Consider the following 18794-nt stretch of genomic DNA (forward strand, 5'->3'; position numbering starts at 1 on the left):
GCGAACGATGCACTTAAGTGCCAACACCCTGCGCAACCTCCCTCTCGACTCCCCTACCTGGAACTCCATGGGAAGCCATAGGTATGGACCTCTGCCGTTAGAGCAGAGAGACATTTTTTAGTCGTCGTCGAGTACTACTCACTTTAGTGACCCTGCGACAGACTACTACGGGAAAGGTCATAGAGGTCCACAAGAACGTTCGCTCGTCATGGCAACCCTGAGTTGGTCAGATACAACAGCGGGCCGCCCGTTCCCTCGCACCAGATAGCTTCTTTCGCGAGGTATTATGGATTTCAACACCTAACAAGTAGCGCTCACTAACCTTAATCCAATGGCGAATCCGAGAAAATGGTACAGGCAGGTAAAACTTTTTCTCAAAGGCAGTGGACAACTATCTCGCTCTCCCTGATCATCGATACAAGCCAAGTGTCAGTGGGTATAGACTTGCTCAGCTTTTTATGAGAAGGCAAGTGAGGACAAGGCTACCGAAGATGGAACGGCTGCTTCATCCTGTGTGGCTGGCCCCAGAGAAAGTCTACAAAAAGTGACACGAAAAATATTTCATTGACCGCGATTGTCCTCGACATTTAGAACCAGAGAACCGGTTTTGGATACGCCCTCATGATATACGGGCCACAGTATTGGGCCCTGCTCAACGTCCAAGGTCCTACGTCGGGGAGACTGACGAAGGCACACTGCTATAGCGTAATCACCGTCAACTTGTACCGTCCTATCCGAAACCTCCTTGTGCGTCTGAATTCCCACCCGCGCAGCAGACTGAAACCTGTGCTTCCCCACCAAGCAACCCTACTGCGGGATTAGCCGATGAGCAATGGGACGCAGACGGTGGTGACCCTGCGGTTCGCACAAGAAGAGATCGCTTGCTTGTGCCACCGACCCGGTAGAACTTGCAGTGTATGCGGTGTCCGCTTCACTCAGAAAGGAGGGAGATGGCATCGTAACATGTACCCCACCTATCTACTGTATGGTTCAAATTTTAGCACGATACTCCCGAGGATGCTGAGTGCGAGCATACCACTTATAACTGATGCCATACTTGTAGTTCAATGCGGCCAGCAATGCCCGCAAGCGATAGGCAAACTCCGCCAAGAAGCCGAAAGACGCCGGAAGGCTCCTCCGACGATCAGTAGTGAATTACTTCAGCGCGACTGACAAGACCCAGGATAGGGCAATCATTTGGTGCAGTTTGAGGTTGTACGGGGCAGCGACACCTCTATCAGTAAACCGGCCTCAGACATCTCGTCATTGTATCGCTGGAACTTTGGCACTTCGACGCTACGGCGGAACAGAGGCGCGTACTCTCAGTGATTGACGCACACGATGGCACGACCGATGATCAAAAACCACGATTTATTCACGATGGTTGCAGATTGCACGATCAGCTCTCGGCGCGCGCGTCCTCCTACACCGAACGCTCGTCCACACGTGACGTCTTCTTCCGCCTCGCTCGCCAGTCGCTTGCCGTACTTCTCCCGCTTGCCAAATGGTGCCGATAGTCCCTCAGCTAATACGGCCGGGTCTTCTATCTGTTGCGTCCTCGCAATAGTCTGTGACATAGTTTTCAAGCCACCAGGGCGGTTTCCTACGACGTGGCGGACCGTCAGCTGTTCGAAACGGCACCTGTTGAGCTTCGTTTAGCCGTAGTTTGACATACGTATCACTGTGGGCTTGAACGTTATCATTCTCGTTGGAGTCCGTGGTTGCTTCTTCATACGCGGCTTGCAACTGTGTCCGGTAGAAGTCGGGTTGCGCGTGGAGATGCTTCAGCTGCCTGGCTGTAGCCAACCTCGTTTCTTCTGTCCCATTGAAATGGTGTACGTTCCTATCTCCACCGCGGTGATCGTATAGGGTTCGTCGTAGATTGGCCCTGGATTTGTTGGTCTTGTACGTTTGTGATGCCTAACTTTATAACCCACATTGAAAGATGGTGGTTTGTGTTTGGAGTCGTACTTGCGCTTGAGCTCGTGCAAGTAGTAGGATTAGCGTAGTTCGTGCTTCATCGCGCTTAGCTTCTGCTTGGTCTTGTATTTCGGTCAGTGCCGACAGCTCATTGTCGATGGTTCGATGGGGCACGTAATTGTGCAGCAGTTGAAATGGTGACATGTGCAAACCAACTGGTTGTTCACCTGGAACGTTGTTTCCTTTAGGTAATCGCTCCAGTGATCCATGTTGTCATTTAAGTTCTTTCTGAGTGCTGACAAGATTTTTGCCTCTGCGTGCTCGACAAGACCTTTCGTTTGGGGCGCGTAGGGTACGGTGAAGTTGTGGTGGATGCTTTTGTCTCTGAAGTAACGTGTAGGGACTCGTGAAGTGAACACTCTGTCATTGTCTGTTACCACAGTTTCCGGCGTCCCGAATGTGAATAGGATGTGCTCTTTAAGTAAACGTAGCACGTGTTCCGTTGACTTGTCTGGTACAGCACGTGTAGTGATGAATCTCGTGGTGACATCAATAGCCGTTATTGAATACTTGTTGGTGTCCTCGGTGTTGATTGGCCCAAAATGGTCCATGGCAATGTTGTTAAATGGTGCCTGCCTTGGCATGCGCGGGTTTTGTCAACCAGTTTGTGTTCCTGTCTGAGCGTTGCACCTTTGACCTGTTTGGCATCCTCGCACCTAATCTTCAACATCACGGTTCATGCTGTGCCAGAAGCAGCATTACTTTGGAGTGTCCGAGAAGCATCACCATGGCCGTCCTCGTCGTGATCGGACGTCAGAACTGCCTGGTTTAAGCTTTCTCGTACTACCATGCGATGTTTCTCTCGTTCTCAATCTGTGGTCACGTGTACAAGTCTGTCTTGTACGATCCTGTACGGTGAAGCCTGCGTTTCTGCTCGAGCTTGATCGATTATCTGAGCAAGCCTAGCATCATCTCTTCGCGCTCTGCTGAGTCGATTGTCATCAGCCTTCAGGACAAAGACGTTCTGCGTCTTCTCTGTGACTCGTGATAGCGCATCTGCAATGACATTTTTCTTGCCTGATGTGTGGCGAACCTTGAAGTTGTACGACATCAAGTCGAGAATTATGCGAGCGAATCGCCTCTGCGGATTCTTCTTTGACATGATGTGCGCTACCGCCCAGTTGTCGGCGTATATTTCGACGGGCTGTAGCCCTTGGAGCTATTGGTGAAATCGGTCTGTCACAGCCCAGTGCAACGCAATCGCCTCCAAATTTGTTGAGTGCTTGTGCATATCTGAGTCGGGCACCTTTTTACTTTCGTATTCTACAATCCGTGTTTCATCCGCGTGTTTCTGGGAAAGGACAGCACCAAATGCAATATATGATGTATCGACGTGAACTTATGTCGGGAGTGCTGCGAGTATTGGTGCTTCGGTTATTCTCTCTTTCAGTATGCATCCTTCTTCGTAAGCTTCGTCAGTGGTTGAGCGATCTTTGAGTAATCTTTGATGTACTTCCTGCAATGAGATGCCAGTCCTAAGAATGATCACACTGCCGTTTTCGAGCGTGGTTGCCCATAGTGCTTTATGGCACTCGTACGTCGTGGGAATATGTCAACTCCGTCTCCCGAAATTATGTACCCTAGAAAGCTGATAGAGTCTGCAGCCAAAGTGCACTTTCTAAAGTCCACTCGTAGGTTCAGGTCCATCAGTGTCTTCAAAACGTCGTTCACGGTTTGGATGTGTTTCACGGTTTCAGTGTCATTAGTGAAGATGCATATATCAATACACACAACAACATATCCGTTGTCAGATGAGTGGTTGCAGGCCTTCATCCGTGATGCTTTGCATGGTTGCCGGTGCTGTACACAAGCCAAAGATCATGCGTGTTGGCTCATAGTGTCCATCTTCACTCACAAATGCGGCCTTCTCGATGTCACCTTCGCGTATTGGGACGTTGAGAAAAGCATTCTGCACGTCAAGTTTTGAAGAAAGTCGCGACCCTGACACTTCGCGAAGTAGTGTGTCGATTTTCTCCATTGAGTAAGCCCGTTTGATTGTTTTTGTATTGAGGAAACGATAGTCGACGCACATTCTTTTTGGAGTCGATTCGTTGTGTGGCTGGTCTACAACAATCACAGGTGAGGCATATCCCGACTTCGACTTGCACATGATGCCCTTTTTCAACCAGTCCTCGGTTTCTTGCCTTATGAACGTTCTGTTCACATCACTCTATGTGTATAGTTCCATACGAACTGGTTTCTGATCGCTGAGGTTAATTGTATGCTCGCATTCGTGCAGAGACCCAATTCGTTGCCGGCGTTTGTAAAAACATGAATGTTTGCGATGAGTACTGACCTCATCCTTTGTGTTTCATCTGCCGGTTGCCCCTGTAATATCTCACGTCGCACTTCCTCCGGTGATGGAAGCTTGGGACTCCCTTTCTTGTTAAGGTTGTTCGCGGCAACTGTTCCGCACACTGCTGCGGTGGCTTCGTTTTCGTCGTTGCACAGTGGCTGTTTTGGGGTGTCTTTTTTTCGATGTTCCGCCTCAGGCGTTTCTTGAGCGCTGTTTTTTGCGATCCACTCAAGCGTATGTGTTCCTTTCGTGTATCGCTCGATGTAATCGAATTTGATGCACTGTCGCCAGTTAGTCCCTATGACAGCGTCATGTGGCAAGTCACTCACCACTTTACATTGACGGTTGCGCTTGCATTCTCGATGGCGATGTGACCTTGGGTTGCTCCGACAGGAGCTGTTGAGTCTCCGAATGGTCCCGTGAGTATGCAGTCTGTGTCTGGTACAACATAGAAGTTATGCTGTTCTGCAAACGCTGATGACACTAGAGTAGCTGTTGATCCCGTATCCCATAGTGCTAGCGTCTCTATGCCATTCATGTTCGTTGGTACAAGGATTACGTTGTTCGCCGAACGCGCTGTCACGATGCGGCTGGTGCGCTGCTCTCGCGCCGCTCCTTCGTTTCTTCGTCGTGCGGCGGCTACCTTCTCCTCTTCAGTGCGTGTGTCGGGTTTCGGGCAGTCCTGCGCGCGGTGCCCCAGCTGAAGGCAGCGAGCGCAGATATCCGCGGGGAGTCTCGTCGGCTTGCCTTGCGGGTGGTCCCCTTTGACTGCGTTCTTCTGTGCCTCGTTTCGTGGGAATGACTTCACGTGTGTGCCATCGCTTCTCGTCGATGCCATGCGCCTGCCGAATTGTGCATATTTGATGAATTCCGACACGCTCCCTTTCCTCAGGTCGTGGAACGCCGCGAGCACAGGCCTTGCACTTTCCCATTGCACACCCTGAATTAACCAGTCCACAATGTCGTTGTCGCTTAGGGCGTACTTTCCGCGTTTTATACGTTGCAGACGGGAGTACATGTAGTCAGTGATTGTTTCGTCTTCCTTCTGTCGCCGTGCGTTGACGTTCTCCACCCATTCACAAAACAGTGGCTGCTTGCCAAACTCCTTGTCAACTCGTCAGGCTTACGCCATCCCGGCGATGCGAAGCTGCTGCGCGCCCACGCAGTCTGGAAATTCCGGCGTTTAGCGTAGCCATTTCGTTCCATGAACATCTCTCACGCATGCTCCCCACAGAAGTGATCCATTCGCCTAGGTTGTCGTTGTCTGTTCCGGAGAACGCTGGGAGAGTTGGTGTGAGGTAAGGCATTGTACTGATCTGGATTGCAGTGCTTTCATTGACCGGTCGTGTAGTGTCGTCGCCGTTAAGCGCGTTGGCTGGGTTACCTTGCGAGCCCATTTGTTGTTCCAACAGTCGCGCCATGATTTGCATCGTTGTCGCAAGCATCGTGAGCTCCGTTGTGCCTTTCGCGTTTACAGTTCGTGTTGTCGTGGGCGTTTCAGGGAAAAATCTGCTTCGTTGCACCTCTTCTAGCGGCTCGTCACTCCTGTACTCGTCGTTCAGCGTTGACTGCTTCCCTTCGTCGTCTCTATCCGCCATGTTGGCCGTCCGTGCGCTCGTTGCACCCCGTGCTTCGTTTCGGGAATGGGACGTCGTTCACTGACACCGTGGAGGCCAGGGACGTTCTCATTCGGTTTCGCCCCGCGTCGTTGACCTTGTTCAGCTTAGTCCTCACACCGTGGTTTTAGCCGTCGTGCTGCGTGCTCGTCGCGTCATGGTCCTGCGGCATGTGACACCATGTCAGTTGCCGTTGTCGTTCGCTTACGTTAAATGTGGCATGTTCTGCGGTTGCTTGTCCGCGCTGGTGTCGTTAACGGATCCTCGTCGCCATGTCAGGGATTGACGCACACGATGACACGACCGTTGATCAAAAACAACTGGATTCATTCGCGATGATTGCAGATTGCACGATCAGCTCTCGGCGAGCGCGTCCTCCTGCTCCGAACGCTCGTCCTAACGTGACGTCTTCTTCCGCCTCGCTCGCCAGTCGCTTGCCGTACTTCTCCCGCTTGCTGACAGGTGCTGCTAGTCCCTCAGCTAACAGTACTCCAGCGGCAGCGGCTCTCGGGAACCAGTATCGAGTTGCAGGTTGGCTGCGCACCAGTTGAAGCGGTCTCGTAATGGCCTAGCATCTGATCTGGACCCACAGTGACGTTTGATTGTTCATCGACATATCGGTCGGGAGTCTCCATTGCATATCCCACTTAGGAAGCATGTCCGAATGAGAAACACAGAAAAATAAACGACCCACGCATACTCTGTACGGGGTGTCGAAAAAGGAGTAGGTGAAAAGAGGTAAAATGAGTAGTAGTCATTGTAGTAGTAAAAAATAAAATTAAGCATGAAGAACGTTTCCATCCACATTTACTTGTTAGTGGTGCCATTGCAAGCACGTGTCAGTTAGCGGCCAGAATAGTATAGGAAAAATAGAGACAATAAGAAGGTCACATTGAAGGAAGTTACCAACAAGAAAAAACAAGCTTTATTCCTCTTACGCCGAAATTGGGCCACTCACATCGGCTCATATTCTTGGTAGCCTTAAAGTGTTACGCTTTATTATAGCCACCTCGCTTTATGCCCCCGTCCGCTTCCTATTCCCCATTATAGGCATTCGAGCCATCCCTCATTAAATACGTCTTGTCATTATCATGCAACAAGTCACTAGCATGAACCGTGCCTGTCTAGACAAATACAGTGTGCCCGGTTCCAGCAACACGCTCTGTTGGTTTTAAAGTCATGGCGGCATTTAGTTACGACGCCTAGCATGTATACTCATATCACTGATGTTGTACTGGAACGATAATGATGGTAATGACGATGAATATGGCCTAGAGATTTTTAAAGAGGTAGCACAGTGGTGGTGCAGAAGGCAAGTTTCATTCCAATAATGACATTCCTGGTTATGGAATTTTCGTGACGTGTGTGTTCAGGAGTTGCACGATTAAGTGTCGGTATCAACAAAGAGTGTTGCACGCCGAGTTTGCTATAGTTTGTATGCTTTACTCAATGCATACTTACAATGTAGTTTACTGAGTGTCGAGCATATTACAATTTGTGTCGCGCTAGTAGCGAGAGCTCCACAGCGAAGAAGGCATGACGAGCCTGCAATTGTTGCGCCAACAAGTAGACGTTGTGCGGAGAACATGTTCGCATGTATGCCGGACAAAAAAACCAACGGCATGCAACATGTACTAAATGGATATAGTAATAAAACAGTTCAAAGTAGTAGCAAAAACGTTTTTATAGCCAGTAAGCTTGACCATTTTCTAGAACGAAAATTCCGTTCCCATTTCAATAAAACAGAAGCTGTGCACGCAATCCGACGTCGCGTGACGCAACGCCTCATGGTGCCCCGCCGCGTGCTTCCCGGAGTTACTGGCGCCAGAAAAACTTCTTCCAAGCAACAGTTCAAACATAGATGCAGGCACTGCGAAGCACTAACCGCAGACGAAAATCACATACTTTGGGCGCGCCCATCCAACCTGCCGCCAAGGAACTTTCTTCGACAAACCCCCAATGTTTGAGGACTGGGCTTGTGCCATCAAGACAGATGACCCAGAATGCAAATTCATGCTGGCATAGTCGGTTAACCGTGTAAGGGCCATAGGGCCTCTGCGCTAGCTCCTCTGCCAGGGTCTCAACTACTAATTTATGGCACCAATAAAGTTTACTTCTCTCTCTCTCTCTCTCACCAGGAACCTTGGCCCATTTGCTAGCCCAATGATTCCGTTCGCACTTAAAAGCAGAAGCTGTGTGAGCGATACGACGTCCCGTGGTGCGGCTACTCGCGGCACCCCGCCTCGTGCTTGCTCTCGAATTGGCCCCAAGGTTCGAGGTTCCACCATTTCGTTGCAGGCTACTGACCAGTCAAGTGCCTGTTCGAGCATGCTCCGCAAGCCCCCTGAAGTGTAGGGCGAGTCGGCCTTCAGCAGGCCGACGGCGCCTAAGGGTGGCGCCACTTGCCGCGCCATGCTAAATGAGGCGGCAGCCCTTGAGACTGAATCCGCCGCCACCGCCGCCGTCGACGAGTGGTCCGCCCCCCAGGGTAAGTGAGACGTTCTGCAATTAGTTCCGCAGTTATCGCGTGGATTTCTCGGACAGTGGCTTAGGCAGGTCAGGAAAGGACGCGACATACCGTATATTCGAAAAAAGTGCCTCTTTCTGCCTTTAGCTTCGTAGACCGCAGAGACCAGCACACGTCTCGACTTTGGAAAGCGGAAAAAGGCGCAGAAGCATTAAAGAAGCGTTCGTGACACGGGCGCTGGCAAAGTGTTAGTAATTTCGCAGCATTCTATGAAAAGCTAGTGCAATATCAATTGCGTTACGATGACAGAAGAGGCCGGTGTGTGTGTGTGTGTGAAAAGTTTTATTGGAATGTGGTCCGGAGGCTCGACTTCTTAAGCCAAGGCGGGCTGCTCCTATGTTGGCACTGTCAGGCCAAGCCTTTCAGCGACATCGTGGGCCCTATGGACTGCCCTTAGTTGTCTTGAAACAATGGGCTTTGGATCCTTTTCTCCCACTGTGTCCATTGCGTCCATCGTGTCCAGCCGGTGCGCGTGCTGTGTTTGGACGCGCTCGCTGGCGCCGACGTAGGTAACGCGATCTAGCTTTTGTGTTCTTCGCTTCGAACGAGAGCACGCGATGCTGCGTTCGCCGGCTATTCAAAGCCGCCGGACTCGGCATCGAAATTTTTACTTGCCAATAGGGCACCGCTTTCAAGGAAGTCTTGCGTATGCCCCAGGCGTCAGCCTGCGCTCCAGCGAGAAAAGAGAGTGTATCACGTTGGTATTGGGGGTTAACCGTCGTCCGCACTTCTGTCTAAAGCACTCGAATGGTGCACTGCACAGCAAAGCACTTGTAATCGCATAGCAGCTGCTAGGTTCAAGGGATACGGCTGTATACAGTGCTGGCCGGGCGCTCCTGTGACTTTCGATATATACTCAAGCGCAGTACCTGAAGAAAAGATGCCAGCAACGCACGGAAATATACTTCATTGCCTCGCAGCGCGCAGACTCGGCGTTATTGTTAGAAAGTGCGGACGACTCCACGTAGGCTTAATGCGTATTCAAGAGTATGGGTCGAGAGGATGGTCATATCTACTGTAACGTATTAATACAATTTTATCGACCATGTTTCGGACAGCGCTGTTGTCTGCAAAGGCGTAGCAGCAGCGATCCAATATACCAGTTGTCGAGCAGCAGCATTAAGTACGCGTTCGTGACGTAGCTGCTCACCATGCGTGAATAATTTCGTAGCATTATATGGAAGCCTGTCATAATTGAAATCGTGTGTGGATAACACAATGTTTGTCAAGTTATATTTACCATTATATGAGAATAAACTTGTGCGCATTTTTTTTTCCCGAGAGACAGTCTGCCAACCATGCAAGGAAAGTGGTGTTGCTTGCAGTTTAGATTACGTTAAGGGAATGCTGCTGTTAGGTTTGTGACTCAATCGGAGCATTCATTATGGTTCATAAGTTACACAGTTTTGCGCGATTTTTGGTTGGACGTTATTGAGGCCTCGAGAGTGATGCACGAACAATGCTTTTCCTTTGGCGGTCACTGCGTGCTCACTCAATGCTCCTGTAGGAGACGTATCGCATGTTCGCGCGGTGGTTTGAGCGCTCTGACAGCATTGACAAACAGCTAGCAAACATCGGCTGCCCTGATGATATAGAAACAGAGTCATCACTTCCACAACTGGTTGTGCTCTGCATACATCGTCAACACTGTTTTTCACCATTTTCATAAGAAAGCCCGAGCGCACTCAAACTGCTGCCCGAATATGCCGTCAGGATGTCCCTTGACCTCGTTTAGGAAACTCTGAAAGGAATAGCATAGCCCCTGGGCTTTTTCCTAAGGGATGTGCTACCATTTTTTTTTAATTTCGGGGTTTTACGTGCGAGAACCACTGTCTGATAATGAGGCACGCGGTAGTGGGGGACTGCGGAAATTTAGACCACCTGGGATTCTTTAAAGCGCACCTAAATCTAAGCACACGGGTGTTTTCGCATTTCGCCCCCATCGAAGTGCTGCTGCCGCGGCCGGGATTCGATCTCGCAACCTCATGCTTAGCACTCCAAAACCATAGACACTAAGCAACTACGGTGGGTGTGCTACCATTTGCATCAATCACTTCGTTCTTCGAAGCAAACGGGTAAAGCTGTTATTGCAGTCAAGTGGATTTAGCCTTTGGTCTGCTGACATAAATCCCGATTCAGCCGTACATGTTACTTGAATTACTATAATAGACGCTGTCAGATTTCACCGTGTTGTCGAAATTCCTCCGTGTTGGTTTTTCTGGTGTTAGCTTCCCTGCGAGCCAATCAGAGATGACGAAACGGCCAGTTCGACACAATTGCGCATTATGTCCGTGACCAGAATGCTACCCACGTTTGGATGTCGCGCCATGAACCGCTAGACTTGAGGATGAATTTTCGCCGTAAATGTAAAATGTGACACAATGCATGCTTTTCCATATTCTTAGTCGATGAACATAGACTACAGCATACGTTGACATCGCTTTCCGCTGTTTAAGATGGCACTGTTGGCCATGAAGGCGGACAACCATTTATATTCCCCATATGACGTCATACCGCAACATTACAGCACAGTGCCACAACACACGTCTCGCAAAAGGAACACCTGTCTCTAGCATGCGATTCAATAGTAAATCGTATAATAATAATAATAATAATAATAATAATAATAATAATAATAATAATAATAATAATAATAACAATAATAATAATAATAATAATAATATAATAATAATAATTATTATTATTATTCCCCGCAGAGGCGTCTGCGTTAGCAGCCGTTTGGTGTGTTGCGACACCACGTACCCGAGCACATGAGTGTCAAACCCTCCCGCGTGTAGCCGTGCTTGGCTTAGCCGTGTTTGGCGAAAGGGGGATCCTGGGGGTGGAGCCGATGCTTCGGGTTTGGACCTTTAAGGCCCCCCGGCGGAGGCAATACACCTCTTCGGCCTCGGCTTCACATAGACGGCACCTCCAGACTGATCCACCTGGAGGAAATCGGCAGTCGCCTTTTCCTGTCCTCCTTTCCTATCTTCGTCTTTCTCTCCCACTTTTCCATCTTTCCTGTCTTCTCTTCACTTCTTATTACTTCCGTATTTCCTGGCGGCAAGGGTTTACCGTGTGTAATATATCTTGTCTTGGGTATTTATATATATATTAGGTTAGGGCGGCGATGCATGGTTGGCGTCCGCAGGTATTATTCCCAACGTAGTAGCGTCCCCTAGTTGGGCTCGGTGGTGGGTGGCTACCATCGCCGCCGAATTTTCCAGTGTTTACATGGCAAACGCTTCCCCCCCCCCCCTCCAAGATCGCCCTCAAACCGAGGACGCACCGAAGTTACATTTCAGTTCCTATTAAAACCAAACCATGACACCTTCCCAACGTTCCATGTTCTTCACAGTGAAGGCAACACAACTATTAGAAAACTGTCGCCTTTCTTATTATCCAAATGCCTATCAAACACGATCGGATCAGGCTGCAAGGCATCAAAGATGGCAAGCGGAGACGACCTCCTCGAACTGGCAAAGAAAGAACAAGTTGAAAAAATCAATGAACTCACACGTGTCGGTGACATTAATGTCACAATTTCCCCACATCACTCGCTCAACACCAGCAGTGGAGTAATATCAGAAGATTTCTTGAACCTCAGTGACGAAAAGCTCCTTGAGGGAATCCAGGAGCAACATGTAATCAAGGTACAAAGGATAACACTTCGACGAAACGACCAACATATCCCCACAAAACACGTAATACTCACATTTGGCCCCAGTACTGTACCAAGTTCACTCGACGCAGGCTACCTGAAAATCAATGTCCGACCATACATACCGAACCCGAGGCGGTGCTTCAAGTGCCAGAAGTTCGCACATGCATCACAGTCATGCAGAGGAAAGGAAACATGCGCGAAGTGTAGTGCCAACGACCATCCATCTGATAACTGCATTGCTCCCGTACAATGTGTCAATTGCAAGGGCAGTCATCCAGCTTACTCACGGAGCTGTCCTTAATGGAAAAGAGAAAAAGAAATAATCGCAATAACTTTAAAGGAAAAGATTTCATTCCATGAAGCGAGGAAAAGGCTAGCGGACTTACCTCAAGTAAGCTATGCCAGTGTGACGCAGCAGGGGGCAGCGCCACACCGGTCTCAGGGATCTACAGGGTCCACGTCCGGTACTCCTGTAGAAACCCCAACCGCCCCCTTGGTGGCTGCAGCCAGGGCTGCTCCATCGGCATCAAAGACGGGCCGGCATACAACAGTGCCGTAGGTCCCAAAGTCTCGGGCCGTAGGTCCCGTAGGTCCCACGGCCCGAGACGCGCGTCTCGCCGCCTGGGCCTCGATCGTCCAGTGCCTCGGAAAAGGCGATGGAGGTCGATCCGAAAACCCCGGCATCATTGACCCGAAAGACCCGCGCTTCTTATAGCGCTCACAGAAGCAGAAACATATTACAACTCCGGTGAGAAAGGGAAAGGTAACCTGAACGGCTTCCGCCCTTCATAAGAGTAATCAGCTTTTAAATACATGTCACCTACAATTTGTACGCTCATACACATAAGTAATTTTTTTTTTCAATTCCAATAAGATGGCTTTCATCATTCATTGGAATTGCAGAGGCCTAATTCACAATCTAGGTGACATGAAATACATAATAAATAAGTTATCACCAGTAGCATTCTGCCTTCAAGAAACGAACCTGGGACCCAAACACACATTTTCTTAAAGGTTTTACTGTCATAAGAGTCATAAGAAAGGACCGCGAGCACTCCAGCCGTCTATCAGGAGGTGTCGCTATTGTCGTCCAAGGCGGCATTTACACACGGAACGTTTCATTAAATACTCCTTACGAGGCAGTAGCTGTCACCGTTTTCTCTTTTAAGACTGTCACCATTTGTTCGTTGTACATCCCTCCCCATAGCCGTTTCGCAACTTGAGACCTGGCAAATGTAATTGGCCAGCTGCCGGAGCGTTTTGTTTTAGTTGGAGATTTTAATGCTTATTGCACTCTTTGGGATAGCGATAAGAATGACAAAAGAGGACAACTTATCTACGATGTTAATTTGACAAATAACATCGGTCTTTTGAATTCAGGTGCGCCAACTGATTTTTCACCGAGTTCACGTAATTTTAGCTGCCTCGATTTCGCATTTTGCTCTCCGGACATTTTTACCGATTTTAAATGGGATGTACTGGAGACTTCATATGGCAGTGATCATCTACCAGCTATAATCAACCTCACCTCAACGCTACCCATTATATCTCACAAACAGCGCCATTGGAATCTAAATGGGAGACTGGTCTGTTTCCACAGAAAGTGCCAGGCTGGAGGAGCTTATTTTAACAGACTTAAGCATTGACGAAATTAATGAAAAATTTACTAACTGTATTATTTCTGCACCTGAAAAGGCCATTCCACAATCTTCTGGCGTTGTTCGGATAAAGCTGAATCTTTGGTAGACACATGCGTGCACCGTAGAAAAAAAGCAGCAAAATAAGTCCTGGGGAACCTTACGCAGGTACCCAACGCATGACTTCCTGAATTTCAAATAAGCCAAAGAGAAAGCTCGATAGTATTACCAGAGTCCTTCCAAAAAAATGGAAGGACTCTGGTATTACATCATCGAGGGATACTCAAGGGACGAGCCGCTGCGAGAACGACGACGAAGTAGGTCGGTGCCCTTGGCGCGAGTGAGTGTCGGCGTGGTGGTCTGGCTCCAGTGTAAATAGCCTGTAAATAGCCTCTTTCATCTGTGTCTTTCCACACGTAACATTCTGGCTCTATGCCGCAAAGCTGAAGATACTATGTCTGAAGCAAATAAAGTGTCGCATGTGCTAAAAGGCATCGACGACGATGCTTTCAATTTGCTAGTTTTCGGCCACGTCTCGACTATCGACGCCACCATCAAAGAATGCCGTCGCCTTGAACAAGCTAAGAGCCGCCGTATGACACATCACATCACGCGGCTACCCAACACTGCTGCTACGTCGACATTTGAGGGTCGGCTGCGTCAGACCACCCCCTGTGACGAGGTAACCCGTATTGTTCGCCGCGAGCTCGAGGCCGCCTGTTCGCCAGCTTTCTTCGCGACGCCTCCCGATCCACCAGCAACCACGATTGCGATGATTCAGGCGGTCGTCAGACAGGAATTTAAGAGCATGGGTCTCAACTCAGTGTGTTCATCGTCTCTGCCCACGGTTCCCCAGTTCTCTAGCAGCCCTCCTTGCCCCGGCAGTTCTTTTCTGCCAAATCTCGCCGCAACCCATCCGAATGACGTACCCCTGATGACAGGCCGATCTGCCGATCTGCGTCCACTGCTGTCGCATCGGCCACGTAGCTCGTCACTGCTGCAACCGATGGCCACCACCTCCTCGGACATACACCACCGCTTACTCCCGCCCCTTTGGACCTTCTGTTCCTTATTCCTCCCGCCATGAACCCACTGCCGCTGATGTTCCTGCCCCGAACCGTCGGTACAGCCGCTCGCCCTCACCACGACGCCATCAGTCTCATTCGCCCCAACCCCGTCGCTTCTCTTCGCCGCCTATCGCCTCCCGGATCCAGCCGGAAAACTAGGCACTGCAGCTTGTGGAGGTGGAGCTGCGTTGTCCACCCTGCCCTCAAATCGTCTGCTCACGTTGCCTACGAACCAAAACCTTTGACGTTGATGGCTATCCTGTCGAGGCACTCATCGATACAGGAGCACATCTTTCTATTATGAGTGCTGCCTTCCAACGACGACTGAACAAGCTCCTCGCCCCAGCATCGGCACGCGTCGTCGGCGTTGCGGATGGCGGTACTGTGCCTATCATCTGCATGTGTACGGCACGTGTTAGCATCGCCGGCCGCAACAATCCTGTCCTCTTCACCGTGATTGCTCATTGCCCCCACGACCTCATTCTCAGCCTCGATTTTCTCTCCGTGCAATCTGCTCTTATTGACTGCTCTGCCAGTACCCTTCGCCTTGAGTCGCCGATTCTCGCAGAACCTTCTGACGCACCCCAGTGCCGCCTACGCCCCACCGGCTTTATTCGCCTGCCGCCAAAGTCTGTAGCCTATATTGAACTCTTGTCTTCCCTACCAGTCCCTGATGGCGAATACCTCGTCACTTCTCTGCCCGACATTCCACTACAGTATGACGTTACCGTGCCTCACAGTATTAGCCCCGAGAACTAACTACAGGGGCGCTGCGAGCGCCGCTCGTGTGACGTCAGGGCAAGTACTCGCGCTTGTCGTCTGCTGCAGTTCGGGGAGTGTCCGGGCGCCTTCTGCAGTGTTTTCGTTTGTTCGCTCTTGTTCCCTCTGCTTGTACACTTAAGGCGGTCGTCTCAAATAAATCTTTATGACGTCTTCATTCGGGAAAATTTATTCAAAGAGCTTATTTCTTAGACGACAATACAGTTCTCAAAGCCAACGCTACAGTACCAGCCGAAGGAGCGCAGACCAGCCCAGTGCAGCTTTTTCATGCGCGGATCGACAACCCCAAAACATAGCATATAAGAATCCAGTTATCATACCATACCAGCAGCGGTGCAACAAATATATCACAAACGCTGGCTATATATGACTTCTACAACATTTACCTTGATTTTATAACCTGCTACAGCAGGTTTGCTCACGACGAGTAGTTAATGGTATAATATCCAAATTTTGCATTTCTTCACAGAAACGCTCGGCAGTAACACTGGTACTTAACTAACACTGCAGTTTACATTATACCAGCCCCACTTGACTTCTTAAACTACTTCTCAAAATTAGGCGGTTCTTCACGTGTTTAATGGCGGTGATTTGAAGTAAAGCGAATTGAGGCTTACAGCTGTTTGCAGAATACGAAAAGGAATGTACCAATATATACTACTTTTACTTTGCTACACGTTCAACTTACTTGAGCAATTTACTGGTGTTTGTTACTTCAGGAATATACATGACGAATCTGCTTGGCGATCTGACACAGGCCGCTCGGCCCTAATTTTTTAGTGAAATATGAATTTTGGACTGCATGGCTGCAGCCCGAAAGAAGCCGAACCGCCATTCATTAGTAGTATGGGACACATTGAAGATATAATTTCCCGGTGGAGGCTCAAAAAACAAATGAAATATGTAAGGCTTGTTATGTCTTCTTTAGGAAGGTTTGCGAGGTTCTCTTTTATGTACTGATGAAGCGAATAGTTCGTTTTATGGGGGCTTGTTTCAGGAGCGGTGAAAGTAGTAGCAAACTTTTTCATACGAAATACGCGCCTAACTCTTTCTTTTACGCATTAATAAAGTGCCCATATTTGACCAGAACAACTCACCAGAGTAATATGAATCATGATGAGAGCTTCGCAGGGCAGTGTCTAACACGGACAACACGTTGACACCAAAGATTTTTCTTTCATGTAGAATGTCTCTCATACGTACAAAGGGAATGTTAGGTATTTAGCGAAGCATCGTACACAACTTCGCGTACTGAATTTGCAGACATTCTCTTTTTACGCAAAATTTATGGACAGACACGGCGCATATATGCATTGCAAAACTGGTAGAGCCATTCAACGCTACATAGCTTGCGATATCCAAGCCGCAAACTTTCTCGACGCACGCGCTTTTGAAGAAGAACAGTGGTTCACGCATGGCAGCAGAAAGAAGCCGACATACCCTTCAATACCTATGGCTCGAGCCACCCATACCCCAAGCATACACGAAGGCAATGAGCGCGTGCGGCTGCCGACCGAGCCGGAGTGAGCGGTGTCCTGGCCGTCACGTCACTCGCGTGAGGGCGCCACTCCAAATTCTCGCCGCTAATACTTACTATTACTGCGAACCGCACTTTCATGCCTATCTTTAACTTTGGATTGGCAAACCAAATTCTACCACGAGGTATTTGCTTTGCCAACGTTGATTGTCTAGGCGACCATCACGTAGCAACTTTATCGACCTATGCTTCTTGCGAGCTTAGCAGGCCCATCGTGCCAGCCTCGGCCGCCGATACCAAGATACAGAAAATGGTTGCGACGGGCCTGTCTTCTGCGCAGGCGGAAGACCTTTACCAAGTATTATCGTCCTACCAAAATATTTTGGATTTCGACGATCGCCCTTTAGGCCAGACGCTCGCGGTCAAGCATCGGATTCTTACTGGCCATGCTACTCCTATTCACCGACGACCGTATCGAGTTTCTGCGGCGGAACACAGAGTAATTCAAAGTGAAGTGAACAAAATGCTAGCTAAAACATCATTGACCCTTCTTCAAGTCCCTGGGCGTCACCTGTAGTCTTGGTTAAGAAGAAGGTTGGCATGTGGCACTTCTGTGAAGACTACCGTCACGTGAACAACATTACTAAGAAGGACGTCTACCCGCTCCCACGTATAGACGACACCCTTGACTGCCTCCACGGTTTCAGCTACTTCTTTTCTATTGATCTTCGTTCTGGGTACTCGTAGATTGCTGTTGACGATATGGACAGAGAAAAAACCGCGTTCATCACACCTGATGGCCTATACTAATTTAAAGTAATGCTGTTTGGATTATGCAACGCCCCTGCCACCGTTGAGCGTATGATGGACTCCTTGCTCCGAGGTTTCAAATGGTCCACATGTCTCTGCTACCTCGACGACGTCATCGTCTTCTCGCCCACGTTCGGCATTCACCTTGAGCGTATATCAGCTATACTTGATGTATTTCGAAAGACAAAGCTGCAACTTAACTCGTCCAAATGTCGTTTCGGCCGCCGCCAAATTACTGCTTTGGGCCACCTCGTTGACGCTTTCGGAGTACAGCCTGATCCCGACTAAACTCGCGCTGTCCAAGACTTTCCGGTTCCGAAGACAGTCGCAGACGTTCGAAGTTTTGTAGGGCTGTGCTCGTACTTTCGTCGTTTTGTTCAAGATTTTGCGGGAATTGCTAGATCCCTCATTAATCGTTTGAAGAAAGGCGTACAATTCTCGTGGGGTACTGCAGAAGCCGCCACATTTTCTCGTCTCGTCACTCTTCTCTCCTCACCACCCATTCTCGCCCACTTCGACCCTGATGCCCCTACATAATTGCGTACAGATGCCAGCGGTCATGGCGTAGGTGCCGTCTTAGCCCAGCGTCAGCGTGGTCAGGATCGCGTTATTGCTTATGCGAGCCGCCTCCTCGCACCACCGGAGCGTTATTCCATTACGGAACGAGAATGCCTTGCTGTAGTCTGGGCGGTTGCGAAGTTCCGTCCTTACTTTTACGGTCGCCCTTTTTCCGTAGTCACTGACCATCATGCTCTCTGCTGGCTCTCATCGCTAAGATATCCTATAGTCCGGCTTGGTCGATGGGCTTTGAGGCTACAAGAATTTTCATATTCCGTGGTCTAGAAGTCTGGCCGCCTGCACCAAGACGCTGACAGCTTGTCGCGTTACCCTGTTAAAGACCCTGACTCCTCCAATATTGCCACTACTACTTGCGTATTCT

The 18794-nt window shown here is 49.4% G+C and overlaps 1 protein-coding gene across 5 annotated transcripts in view; it reads left to right on the forward strand.

Moving 5' to 3' along the window:
- The window catches only part of LOC129382503 (uncharacterized), a 204514-nt gene that overhangs the window by 11349 nt on the left and 174371 nt on the right, over positions 1-18794 (forward strand). For all 5 annotated transcript variants that reach the window (XR_011895170.1, XR_011895171.1, XR_011895172.1 and 2 more), the window contains exon 2: positions 8191-8380. Coding sequence is in view for 1 of the 5 variants with exons in the window: in XM_055066556.2 (XP_054922531.1) it covers positions 8305-8380 (76 nt within the window). In the remaining 4 variants the exon portion in view is untranslated. The remainder of the gene's footprint in view (positions 1-8190; positions 8381-18794) is intronic.

This window comes from Dermacentor andersoni, chromosome 6 (assembly GCF_023375885.2).
Source record: "Dermacentor andersoni chromosome 6, qqDerAnde1_hic_scaffold, whole genome shotgun sequence".
Taxonomy (NCBI): Eukaryota; Metazoa; Arthropoda; class Arachnida; order Ixodida; family Ixodidae; genus Dermacentor; species Dermacentor andersoni.